Here is a 14,249-nt window from a genome sequence, read left to right on the forward strand (position 1 = left end):
TTCTAGATCACGGGAGTTTATCTACCCACTCTCTAGCCATATTTGCAGAGGATGTTTTAGTCAGTATCCAGCCTTAAGCCAGGTGAGACTAACATCTATCAGCACAGGAGTGCTTGCTGTTGCTAAGTGCTCTGATTTGTCCAGTGTCTTCAACAGAAAAGACTCCATTGTCATCTAAGAAAAGGAGTCAGATAACCTTCTCTCTCTGAGCCCAGGAAAGACAGTCCTTGCAACAGAAAATGAGATGAGGCATCAGCAGTGTTATTATACCAAGCACGTACTTAGCTCCAAAATAGATATTGTAAGTCAAACAGAGAGTTTCATCAGATTCATTACCACTCCTGTTTTGCTGATTGCTCTTTAACAATCTCTACCCACAGCCCTATTATCTCAATGAAACAATATGCTCTTGTTTGCAAAGCAAGTTCTCTAAATAATAATTGCTGCAAGAAGTACTGCAGTGAAGCCTGGATCTATAAAGCTATTAATTGAAGTATCTTTGGGGCACAACAAATGAAATCTTGGTCTGAACTTGCCAAGGTTTTTCCCTAGGTTGGCCTAAAAGTAGGATGTAAGTATCCTGTAAGTAAGAAAAGGTAATATCTGGATCGAAATGCTGCATCCTATCTAGCCTGAAATTAATTCTCGGTTCCAATCAGCAACTACAGCATGTGTGGACTTCTGATATTTGAAAAATTTGAATAATCAGGGAGCAGGTGCTAGAAATCCAATATACTATTAATTTCTAAGACGGGAGCTATTTTACTTTGACTTGAGTGCATGTTAAAGGTAATGCTTGGATCAACCTGGAGCTTTTACTGTAGTAACCATCCTAACATATGGATACACCTGTCTTTCCAGTATTTGATCTCTTCCCCAGAAGAAAAACATGCATCTTCCTGTGCAGGTATTAGGTAATACATAAATCAGAAGTTTAATTTCCACTGCTTAAGAGGAGTCTGAGGGCTGCGTTTGAGTCTAATGCTGAGAAGGTGCAAAAACAGTGATGATATGGTAGAAAAAGACTGCTTGACCCAGTATAGTAAGCCCCTACATGTAGCAGTTTCTATGTTGATAGGAAAATGCAAGTTGCACTTATTGATTGAATGTATGTTACTAGAAATACTCATCATAAACTGAATGAATGTTCCTCGTGCTTCATCCTCATTTCTAAGGGCTATGTACCTACAGCACCAGACCTCTACTTTTTTATATGGGCTTGAGAGATGTCTTCTGATGTTCTTTTGATTCCATAAGCCATAGACAGCTCTGAGAGCAGTCACTGTGAGTGCAAGAGCCTTAGAGCCACAGCTGCTTACTTCCACTTATGGTAGTCCCACACCAATGTGCAAAGTGCATCTCTTTCCAAGTGACTTTCTTGGTCCTGAACCAGAGCAGCAGATACCAACATGACAACAGGTGAAAGAGGGCAAGTTTTTGCATCCTGTTTTAAGAACACAGGCCTTTATCACTAGCCAAAACTTGCTTTTTCCAATCCTGTCTATATTTGCCTCCACATGGATTTTCATAGCCAGAAGAAGGCAGCCATACCACCAGACTCACTGGTATGACTTTCCAAACTTTTTGGTCCTGATGAAAAACCAGTCCTTTCATAATCCTCTGAAAGAAACTTAATGACTTTTCTATAGCTTGTGGACATACTATACTTATCTACTGGCTTAGTAGACAGTGGAACTACTTCCCCTTTTTACAGAGGAAAATAGTTTACATTTGTTGCGTCTAGAGTCTAAGAGAATGATAAACCATGCAAGATGGTCCTCCTGTCCACATGCTCTGTAACACAATGAGTCTTACCTAGGATCCTAGTAGTGATAGCTACTTATTCCACATGGTTTCGAGTATCCCTATGTAAAGAATAGCTGAATAGCTGTCAAATATGCTTTAGACCATGATTTCTGAATCAAAGAGCCTTTTGCTGGGCATTTATGATGCTTGAACCCACTCAGAGCTTAAATGTCTTGTAGAAGGCCTTGGCTCTCTTTCTACAAGCACTTACCTCCTCAAGAGCATTTTCAAAGGATGAAAAATATTTCTACTGCAGTCAAAGACAATCCTGTTAACCCAATTAGAGTGTGCCTAGCAGTTTTGAAATGAGCACTGGTCACACCTTTGTGAACACTAAAGCTAAATCGCGTCTTTGGTGCATAAGGGTTTGGCAGCTGCCAGCAGTTTCCATGCAGTCAATACCTTGCAGCAATAGCAAAATCTGCTTAGTGTCTACAGAGATACCATTTCATCCACCTTGTCTATACAGCTCAGCCCCTGCCTTGCTGAGGGCTTCGAATAATTAGAAGGCATGAGCCTCAGGTTTGTATGCACAACAGTGTGGTACATCTCAGGACCAGCACACTCATGCAGTGACAGTCACCAGCAGCAGGGTAACAGAAGTCCAGACTTACCATACATCTGCTGTGTTTAATGAAGCACTTTGGTTTTCTACCTAATCAATAGCTGATTCTATAACTGTGTAAAAGCCTGCATCCAACTGACATTGCACACTTTCCTCAAGTCAAGAGAATATTTATTTAAATTACTTGAATGAGAACATAATCAAATCCTTAAAACTGAAAGCACCAAGGTTCTTCATCACTGAAGAAGCTAAAGTACCCAGTAAATAATAATAATCTTCTCCTAAATGGTAATGTAAGAAGCACAGTGGTCGTTGAGAGAACATTATGTATAGCTATTATACTCCTCATTTTTATGGAACTTATCATTGGATCTCAGTGCATTAGGGTGGCTGTTTATCCTAAATCCCTCTTTTTTATTCTATGCAACTTCAGTTTGCCAGCTACAAAAGGGGATAATAGAATTTCCCCATCTCACAGTACTGCATAACTCAGTATTTTGACAACTTAAGATGCTAAGAAAATCATAATTGTTTACAATTAGAGTGGTCAGAGAGGTGAGGAGCACTGCATAAAATCCACACTTTTGCTTTTCTCATGCATTTTACAGAGTTTACCTGTTTGTCATCACAAGATAGTAATTTATGCAGGTTACCCAGGTCTAAATTTCCGTATCTTTTTAACTTCCTGAGTGGTGAATGAGAATGGATAAGGATGTTCTTAATAAAATATGTGAGAATATGAGCTTTGTGTCAATGCTGAAATGAAATATGGGATGAAGAAAATAGGACATACTTGTGGACATACTTATACAAAGTAATCCTACATGATAAGACGGGATTTACTGAAAAATAAAAACTTAGAACTAGGTTAAAGTGCTCAGTTTTGTCACATGGCATATTATTTTTGATGACAAAAAGACATTCCTTTGTCTATATAGCATATTTAGAATAATCTTTGCTGAACAATCTGAATCTGTTAGAAAGAGTGTACTCAGTAAATTGCATAATCTTCTTTTTCAACATCAATTATAGGGGTTTTTTTGCTAAAAATTGATTCCTGGCAAAGCCAAAGGCAGGATAGGGATTGTCACTGAGGAGTTTATTAATTTTCCCTGATTTGCTTCAGAGTAAGAAGCTACTTTTTCCTCTGCCTTCTTAAATTTCAGATTTGTCAGTGTCATTTTTATACGTACTTTATCTCATAATGTTTACTTAGTTCCTTCTATTCCAGGAAAAATATGCAAACTGTGTTTAAACATGATGCTTAATATAATCTACTTTCCCCTGATGGGAAAGGCATGAGATCAGAGCAATAATAAGATCCTAAATTTAGTTAATTGAATGAGAGCCATTTTTTAGTGGTGTTTCTTTAAGAATATCCTGATATTTCATGTCATTTTTTTCAGGAGCATTTATCTTAAAAACTGTGTGATTTTGTGGTGTTGAAATGATCTCTGTTTTGTGTTACAAGTTAGAAAAAACTGCCTATAGTCTTCACTAGAAAAACGTATTTCTAAATCACTCAGTGTTGCATACATGATTATGAATGCAATAGGGGTCTCATCATAGGTATTTTTTTTTTAATTTTGCCTTGTGAGATGTGTTGGTATGTAACAGATACTTTTTAAAAGCTTTGCAATGGTCTAGAATTTAGAAGTTGTATCTGCTTCCACTGAGAAAAGCCAGTACATTATGTATTTCAAAGCAGTAAAATATTTGACACTAAGTACAGACTCCATAAATAGCTATTCCAAAGTCTCTTTCCTGAAATAAATCCTTACTGAGGATGAGTCGCAGTTGTGCTCTCCAGTGGAGTGGACTGCTGGCAGGAATATTTCTTACTTTAAGCAAAGCCTGGTTTTCTCTTTGTCTCTCTTCAAGCCTCTTATAAGACAGCAACTACTGTTTTTCACTGAAGTCTGGTTAGACATGTCATTTAGCATTATATACATATATACATTATATATATATGTAATCTCATTGGTGAGAACATACCATATTTTAAAATAATGGGCCTCTTGAAGTTCCAGCTTTTTTCAGTGGTAGGCAGAATTCACTAGATGAACAAGTTATGGATGTATCATCAGTGTCATATCTCTTCTGCTCTGCTTACATGGAAAACGACTTGAAAAATATTTGGAGTGGAAATACTTTTTGGATTTATTATTAATTATTTAGCCACCTCGCCTACTTCTTGTAGTTTGAGACAGTTGAATTGAAATATTTTCATGTGTGACCAAGCTGTAAGGCTGCAATTTTTTTTCTAAGCTTTCTGTCACATCTTTGGGGGGGAGGGCAGGGGTGAATCCTTTATGAATTAACTGAATACTTGTGAAATTCCTTGCAGCTGAAGCCTGTAAGTCCTGAGATGTACTTACTGAAGTAATTCCTCACTATTTTTCACATTGTCAGTGCTGTGATAATGACAAGAGAAAGTAATAACAATGAGCTACGATATGGATTGGAAAGCACAACTGGGCTAAAACTGGGAAGAAGAAACTAAAGAGAATAAGGATGGTACAAAAGCTGACAAACAGGTGACAGAGAGAAAGGAAGATCATAGAGATGGAGCCTTGACCTATAATTAGAGGAGAAAAAGAAATAAACCATTGAAAAATGAATTTAAAAGAAAGAAGAAATTACAGAAAACAGAGCAAATAAAAATCCCTTTGTCTTAGAATTATTACGTTATTTGTAAAATGCACTATTGATAGAATAAACCTGGAGATGTTAACATAAGATTTGTTTCATGTAAGTACTCGTGTAAAGTCTATTTTAGAAGGCAATTTTAGAAGGCAGGTATGAAGGCTATTTCAGCACAGTGAATACAAATGCACTTCCTAACTTTAATAACTGTCTTGAATGCTACAAATTCTTAAAGAAAAATACCCCTGGAAGAAATGAGGAATTCTCAAAATCTTAACTGCATTAGCCTCGGTATCTTTGTCAATAGACTGGATGCAGGCAGCTTTGGAAATTTTCAGTTTATGAAAATAACAAAAATTAGATACAGCAACAATCATAAAATGTGCCTAATTCTTGCATCTTCTTCTCAGACTGGAATGGGACACCTGCGTGTTACAAAAGAAGGCCTTCGTCTGGAAGGGGAATCGGAATTCTTATTCCCTCTTTATGCCAAAGAAATCCATTCTCGAGTGGTAAGCAGTCTTTCAGTAATGCTGAATAAATGAATGCACTTATGAGCAGTTGAATGTAGGCAAAGTTTAGGCATCTGTCATGGAAATATATATAAATATCTGTGTGTGGATGTGTACGCACACATTTTTTCACACTAGTAAGTTCACACTTTGTCATCTCTAGGACAAGCATTAAATATATGATATCTTTATATATTTATGTATATGAAATCTACAAGAATAAAGGAAAAGATTGAGTATTTAATCTTGTTTGCATAGACAGAAAAATGTATTATTGTTATTACTACTAAGGTAAAAAAGGAAAAACATACTTTGTAAAATAAAATATTTATCTAGCAGATTCACTTTACAATTACACTAAGAATAGGTATGGTGTAAAGATTTTTATTGAGGCAGTGGGAAAACTATGTGCTTAAATTAATTTCCCTTGATGTTGTTTATCCAATAAGACATGTAACTTTAAGACCAGCATAGCTAATACTTAAGAGCTCCCTCTGCCCCAAAAAATAGTTTTGCTATGTTAAGCCGACATTTGTGCTCTTCTAATATTCCTTCCAGCTCTTAATACATTTAGTACATTATAGGAAGAAGGAGGTGTGGCAGCATCTAGTATAAGCTTAGCTATCTAATGAACCATCATAATCATTAGTAGCATGCACTAATTAGAGCCTTCAGGCTACTGCATGTCTCTGCCTCCTATGAACTGATAATTCATCTGAGGTTTTTTGTTTGTTTGCTTGCTCGTTCCTTAAAATATTTGAACTCTCTAGAGGCTTAATTGCCTGTAGCTTGACGTCCTGAGTGCTGTTTATATATTTATTCTCATGAAGCTGCTTACTTGTTCTGATTTTTTTTTCTAAGTTTCTCTGTTAGAGAATTGGGCCACTCACAGCTATCTTAGCAGCGTTGCCTTAATAGTGTTCTCCTTGCAGTCTCCTAACAGCTTTTCTTGCCTAATGAGGTCTCCAAAGTGCTAAGAAAATATGTAGCAGAAAATCTACTTGCTGTGCATCATCTCTGGAGTCTATTACAAGTTTATGTCTTCATTATGAGTCCAACACAGAGTTATGGTCAATACTGTTGCATCTTAGCTAATATATATTAGGTAAAAATGAACATTTATAAATATGTTTAATTTGTCAACAACACATGCTGAAGCTGTAGGTCTAGAATGCAGCTTATTCACACTTAAATTTGATATTACAACTTACTAGCTCATTTTTTAAATCAATCAATAGCAGTCAAATAAATATAACAGAGATGCTCAGATTTTTTGATCATTTAGCATGTGTAATTAAATGTAATAAATTTACTTGATCTTTGTTGACTTTGCTTTCCCACTTCATACTAGCTTGTTAGCATTAATGTTAATTCTATCACACTGCTTTCTTTTTCCTCAGACTTTTCATTACTCGTGTTAATTCTGTTAGATTTCAGTTTTTCCAGATATAATTTACAACATTAGATTCATCTATGGTACTCACAGTGTCTTATTTAGACATAGCTTATCTTCCTACTTGTAAGATATCCTTTACAAAAAAATATATATATAAATTGAACTCAAAACTGTGTTGCTTCTACTGCTGTTACTAGGAAGTGTCTGTAGTAAAATTCTTCACATAAAATGTGTTTAGATTCTCAGAATATCTCATACTCTAAGCATGAAATTAGATCGGGAACATGATTTGGTAGTGATATACAGGGATTAGCCCTTCAAGGTGCTTCATAGTCTCTCTCGAGTCCAGAAAAAGTACCAGAAGCCAAATAGAATCATAGAATCATAGAACTATTCAGGTTGGAAAAGACCCTCTTCTTGCATCCTTTCTTTGGATGAGCTACCTCTTTCACCTTACCTGGGCTAAATCTCTTGCTTCCCGCACCTTCCTGTATTCCTCACACTGCCTGGAATGCTCCTGGATCCTGGCAGGGAAGAGGGTGAGAGTGGAATCAGTTGGTGTCCGTGGTCAGCCTTTCATGTGGCTATATTTCTTTTGCAGTCATTTCAGACTTAGAGAGGGCCTTGCAAGTTGACACATGTTGGCTTTCCTGCAACAAACTAGTTAGCCTGTTGTAGCAGGGGCAGGTGTCACCAGAGGCTTGGCAGTTGTCTCTCAGCTACACACCTCACTCAACTCATCACAGAATGGTCAAAACATCATCCACCTGTTGGTAGTATTCTCTTCTGTGCAAGTGTGTAGTTTTGCAGTTTTAACATAAAATTGCATGCTTCTTAGGTCCTGTTGTACCCTGTCTATGGCTTTCTATTTTTCCTTAGATAATTTTCTAGCTACAGAGTTTTAGAACTGAGACTTATCCCCCTAAATTTCAATGAGAACATGTGATTCTTTAATTGTTTACAGCTCTAATTATTCTGCTGAATCTATTTTTTTTCCCTCCATACATCAGGACTCATCACTGCTTCTCCAGTCTACTCACAATGTGACTGTCAATGCTCGTAATTCAAATGGGGAAGTCACAGGCAGATTAAACGTGGGTAAGTCTGATTTTTTTTTCCTTTGTCACTGTTTTGGAAACTTTTTAATGAATATTTGCAAGGAGCTTGGAGGATATAAAGAACTAAAAAAGTTACTACTTTTTACTATTATGATGATACATAAATAGTCTGGCTACTACTCAATAAGTAGCAGCAGTATATTTTCATTTTCCCAGTTATGCGTTAGTTCTTTAAATACTTAAAGCACTTTTTAAATGCAGAGTTATGCAAGAAAGGTCACTGCAGAAGTTATTCTTTTTTTGGTGTATATATTTCTATTGATAGTTTCAAATCTTTTCCTAATAAAATTCAACAAGAGAAGGTGGCTAGAAAGGTCTGTGTATCTCCTCTTTTCCTAGTACTCCAGAGACTAATACATTTAAGCAAATGTCCGAAAAATAAACCTGCCAGTTCATAACTGGGAAATGTACCTATTTTACCATATTGGGTAACAGTAAGACACATTGGTTTACCAAGTGAGATCAATCAAGATCTAGACAGACGTACATGCTCGTTCTTAGCAGCAAGAATAGGCAGACCTTCCTCTTTAAATTGTATGTTTAAGACAATAATGGCAACAATGTGTGTCATATACAACAGACCTTTCCTTAGTTTTGTTAATATTTTTCAACTGTTACTTGACTTTGAAGAAAAAGAAGAGGAGGTGCTAGAGAGACCTCATAGTGACCTTCCAGTACCTGAGGGGGGCTACAGGAAAGCTGAGGAGGGGCTTTTTACAGGGGCTTGCAGTGAGAGGATGAGAGATGACTTTAAACCAAAGGAGGGTTTAGCTTAGACATCAGGAAGAAATTGTTCACTGTGAGGGTGGTGAGACACTGGCACAGGTTTCCCAGGAAGTGGTCAAGGCCAGGTTGGATGGGGCTTTCAGCAACCTGGTCTAGTGGGAGGTGTCTCTGCCGATGGCGGCATGGGTGGATGATCTTTAAGGTCCCTTCCAACCCAAAACATTCTATGATTCTATGGAAAATGTAAAAAATTATTAACTTGTTTCTTTTGATCCTCATGCAGAAAAAGCATGAATTCGTACTTATTTAACTGTGAGACTAACCTGATGTGCTTAAGTAGTTTACTAGACTGTGACTCAGATGATCATTGATGAGCACCTCTTCCATGTTGATGAGACTGTTTAACTTCTGTGACAATTCCAGTCTGAAGAATTTTTGTATCAATCTATTGAACATTTGCAAGATTTCACGTATAACTCAGAGCTTGCTTTTTCTCTTAACAATGTTAAATTAAACAATTAATCAGAATTTGGTCTTTAATGTTTTCACATACATTTTTTTAAATTCTAGCTAGTCATTCTTGTTAAAAAAATACCCCTAAATATTTATCAAAACATGAGAGTAGCACTTATATCTCATCTGATAATATTTAATGGTGTGAAATGTACAGAACTTCTAGTTTCATATTATTAGTACAGCATTGAACTGTTTGGCAGTAATTAACCATACATTGACCACATGACCAAAACCAAACATGTCACATGATGAAAATTTCTGTGACATGGCACGTGTGCTGTTGGTTCTGTCTGCTTCATATTGTTTGACTGACCAGATGTGGTCATGTCCCCATCCTGCCTGATGTGAAGAAGTTCTCAGGAGGTCGTTTAGGAAGGCAGACCACAGAGCAGATCACTGACCACTCAGCAGATCACTAATCTGTCCAACTTGATCCCTGCTTAAAGCTGAGAAACTTACAGGTAAAATCATGTCAGACTGTAGCTCAAAGGCCTGATTGTTTGACAGGCTGTATCCAGCCTGTGTGACCAATTTTACTGAAAGGAAATATTTTAATTGTGCCAACTGGTGTCAATAGATATTACCTTGGGAAAATGAAACGCGGCAAAAACCAAAAAATCTGAGACCCTTCTTTTTTCTTTTTTAACTTTTTTCTCTTTAGTCTTTCCTTTTCTTCTTTTCACATTCCCAGTAGCAGCATAGTCTTCTGAGACCGTTCACAAAAAGCAGTACAGAAAGTGAGATGGAACTTGCTGTGTGAAATAAGAAGTTAAAAAAACCTGCTCTGAAGGGCTAGAGACACCTAGATTGAAGAAAACTGGAGACCTGATAGACAGAGAAGAGTCAATACAAAGCCATGTTGTAGAATATTTACTGTGGTGTTTAGAGGGAAGAGTTCTGCTGGATGGAAACTGTCTCATCAGCAGTGACTCATTTATGTCAACTACCACCCGTATTTAGTATTTTCCCTTCTTATTGGTAGTTAATTCTGTTTCACCACTTTTCATCACCTGGATTTTCTGGCCTTATTCCCATTAATGTCCAGTTCAGTGTTCTCATACCTTATGATCTCAAGCCTGTTTAACCCTTTCCTAAGTGAAAGCCAAATACTTAGTGTTGTCCAGATGGAAAGTTGTCTGGCTATGCAGAGGGGCTATGTCTGACTTAGGCAATACAGAAGGAAACAAGTGGGAAGGAGCAGAATGCAGACTGCACTTTTCTCACTGCACTTTTAGAAGTGTACCATGTATAGAGGCAATTCAAGTTTGACACTGAAGTGGGAAGGTCCTGACAGCACTCTGGCTTGCTCTGCAAGAAATACCTAGGTAAGAGAGTGAAGTAATTATTTGAGCCTGGGAAAATCAAAACGATATCAAAAGGAAGTGCTGAAGTGAATTTGCATATTATTTGAAATATTTCATGTTAAAGTAATCACTTGTTGACTGGCAGTTCCATTTATTGATTTCACTAATAATTGGTCTTCTGTGCTATCTGGTTTAGTTGGTACCATTGTAAATAATAACATGTAATATTACATTGAATTATAATTTTAAATCATATTAAATTTAGACTGATAGAAAAGTGTTGAAAGAGCAGTAAAAGCTTAATACTGTAAAGAACTCTGCTAACTGCTGAAGATATGGTGAAACAACAACTGGAGTGACAGTCTATTAAAGTAAATTACCATCTATACATAGCTTGATATTTCTAGCCGTTGTCCTTAGCCAGTCATAAAATGCAGGCATGTAAGATGACGTTCCCTTGTAAGAAGTGTGAAAAATGGTGTGTGGCAGATTTACTTCTAAAGAATTTGTGCCTTCCACCATTGCCAGTATACTGGAATTAAGTCTTAAAACTGTAGTCATCTTATAAATATGAGTAGCTGTCATTTTGAAGTGGCTGTATAGATAAGTTTGGGATCATTCCAAAAAGGACAATATAATCTAGTATCACTCATAAAACCATCTTGTTGTGTTTTGGACTGTGTTCCATTATTATACTGCTTTCAGAAGCCTCGCTGAATGCAAATACTGCTTGTCAGGAAAAGAATACTGTCAAAATAACAGGGTTCATAACTATGAAAAAAACAAACCAATTCTGTTCGTTACTCTTTTTTGACTTCAGTGTCCCTCTGGATGACAGAGATACCCATTTTTGTTTGAGTTATTCTTTAAAATAATTTATAACTCACCTATGACCAAAGGAACTAAATATAAAACCATTAAAAAGTTAAAATATTAATGTAATGCAAAAAAGGAAATTGGACATTTTAGTTAAGGAATTATGGGATGTGATTGCTTTGGGAATATTTCTGAGAGAAATGGGACTTAAATTAGGGATGTTGGCCAGCAGATAAATAGGAGGGAATCTAAGCAAGGCACAGACATGGGTAGGTACAGGATTGAGGGTCAGAGGGAAGTAAGAAAGCCATGGAGAGAGATGCCTGTAGACAAGGCAAGGATGTCTACAAAACAGGTGGTAACTCTTTCTTAGAATAGTTCCTGTCTTTAAAATCACAGAGAAGATTCAGATGTCATTGTCACGCTTGCCCATCAACCTGCAATGCTCAAAATATCAAGAACTTTTTTTTATAATCCAAGAAAGCAGTTGAAGAAAGCTTCTAACCATCACCTCCAAGATTCTTGTTCTTACCACTTCAATCCTAGAATAAAAAATAAAAAATAATATACCCTGAACTGTAATAAAGTAACTTAGTGTAAAAAAATGATCAAACTTTTTCAGTAATGAATATTATGAAGAGAGACTCTATAGTCAAATATCAAACACTTAAGAGCAACATTGGTATCAAACAGCGAATGACGCTTCACCTCAGTAAACACATGCTTTCTTATACAGCCAACCCACAGCCAACTATAATACAGTCAGATTTTGCAGTGATGTTACAGTGCCAAATACTAAGAAAGTAGGTGAAGTACAGCATGTTTCCAACTATCTTTTCTGAAAAGTAGGGCCAGTTTTTGCAAAGATCTATATTTCAAGGAACTTGTAAGTAGATTTTAACCTACATGTATTTTCCTGGAGAAAAAAGACCACAAAGGAAAGGGGCATCCAAAGTCATTAAAGGTCTGTGAGAACAGATTCTGGTACCAGGGACTGCTGATCCTCCTCCTAGCTCAATCATTTACACCAAGGAACAGCAACATCAGTAGCTTCAGGTCAGGTGTTCAGTTTAAAGTATTTAAAGCTAGAGGAAATTTATTTAGATAGTTGCATAATGAAGCTGTTATGCACTTTGAAACATGAAATCATCACCACTCAGAAAACATGGGATTATGGTAAATGTCAAAATGTTTTATACAGTCTGAAAACAGAAACACAGTCAAAATTCTGCCTAGAGACTGTTTTCACATCTATTACATTAATCTTAACAGCTGTTTCAGTGAGAGCATTTGAGCTATTCCCCCACCCTGTTTTTTTCAAACAGGAAAAACATCCTGAGAAAACAGATGTGTCAGAACTTAATTGCTTCACTAGTGTTAATTGCCATTTATAAACTACTACTTTCCAATGTCAAATAATTTATGTTTTTTAACAACATTTTGATATTTCATTTTCAAGTGGTGGTATTTTTTCATCAGAGACGTAATAGGAAGAAAACAATGCTAATGAAGCATGATGTATGGAAGAGCTTGTAAGATGGCATTTTTACAGGGAAAACCCTGAAGTCAGTTTCATAAACTTGACTTAATTAATTGTAGAATCATTTATCTTTTCCTTCTTTATTTTTCCCAGGAGGCTTTCATTAAAAACTCCATTTTTGTGCAGATAAGTTCTTACTTATCTTCCAGATAAAAGCCAGAACATATTTCTTGAAGATCTTTGTACTGCAGGAAGATGATTATTTGCACAAGTTTATTTGTACAATGTCCAGCTGGGTTATAAGAAGGAATGATACAACATAGGAGTGATTAATAGAAAGATAAATTCAAAACTTAATTTAAGTATTTTTTAGGTGAATAAATCTTCCTATGATCAAGAACTTACAATATTTGTTACAAGGGGATTAAAGTAGGGATTTTTACGTCCAGAAGTACAAAAAATGTAGCTACCAAGGAATCTGACCATATGAAGACATAGATGCTAGTTTTATCTAAAAGCAAAATTGAGTTGACTCAGATTAGGCAAAATGTAGAGAATGACATCTGGCTGCTAAAACATCCTACAGACTTGTTAACCAACCCTCTTTTCTAATTTCCTGTTTTAATCCATGGCACATGTGTTTCTGTTCTATATTAAATGCACATACTGTGAGTCTTTTCTGAGACTGTTGTGTATTTAAATTGATACAATGTTGAAAAGGATTTTTTTTAATTGCAGAAAATAGTAAAGAGTAGTCAATATTCATATAACTTTAAACTAGATAAGCATATCACCATGACAACCTATTAATGACAAAATTTCATCATTACAGTTATAGTTTAGTATTTAAACTCAAACAGTTTCCTCTTCAGCAAAAAAAATACGATCAATATCTATGTAAAAAGCATAGTAAGGTGCTCCATAGCAAGGTTTACACACCCTGTCCCCAAATGTGATAATCTTTATGAAGAAATGTGTGATAATGTTAGGCATCAGCAATACTGACTTAAGTCAGACTTTAAACATCTTCCATAATTTAATCAGGTAGTTATGTGCATTGCCAACTTACTTAAATACACCAGCATCACAGTTAAGGGGAAATCTAACCTGGCCAAGGGGTTTTGGATCCTATTCTGTCACTTCTCTTCTGTGTCTAGAAGAGAAAAGCAATATGCATAGAAGTCTACAGAATTTAGCTCTAAAACAAATGCTAATGTTTGGGAATTTTTTTTTGTTTTATTTTTATTTTTAAAAATAACCAGATAGTGGATACCTATTCCTCGTCAGAGAGGAGTCACACATCTGCATATCTCTCTTTGTTTCAATGGAAGGAAGGAATTCCCAATAAGCAAAAAACGGGGAAT

At 36.1% G+C, this 14,249-nt stretch overlaps 1 protein-coding gene across 3 annotated transcripts in view; it reads left to right on the forward strand.

Annotated features, from left to right (window-relative positions):
• SGCG (sarcoglycan gamma) overlaps positions 1 to 14,249 on the forward strand; it is a 127,602-nt gene that overhangs the window by 65,366 nt on the left and 47,987 nt on the right. For all 3 annotated transcript variants that reach the window (XM_051608557.1, XM_051608556.1, XM_051608558.1), the window contains 2 exons: positions 5,428 to 5,529; positions 7,936 to 8,023. In XM_051608557.1, coding sequence (XP_051464517.1) covers positions 5,428 to 5,529; positions 7,936 to 8,023 — 190 coding nt within the window. The remainder of the gene's footprint in view (positions 1 to 5,427; positions 5,530 to 7,935; positions 8,024 to 14,249) is intronic.

This window comes from Apus apus, chromosome 1 (genome assembly GCF_020740795.1).
Source record: "Apus apus isolate bApuApu2 chromosome 1, bApuApu2.pri.cur, whole genome shotgun sequence".
NCBI lineage: Eukaryota > Metazoa > Chordata > Aves > Apodiformes > Apodidae > Apus > Apus apus.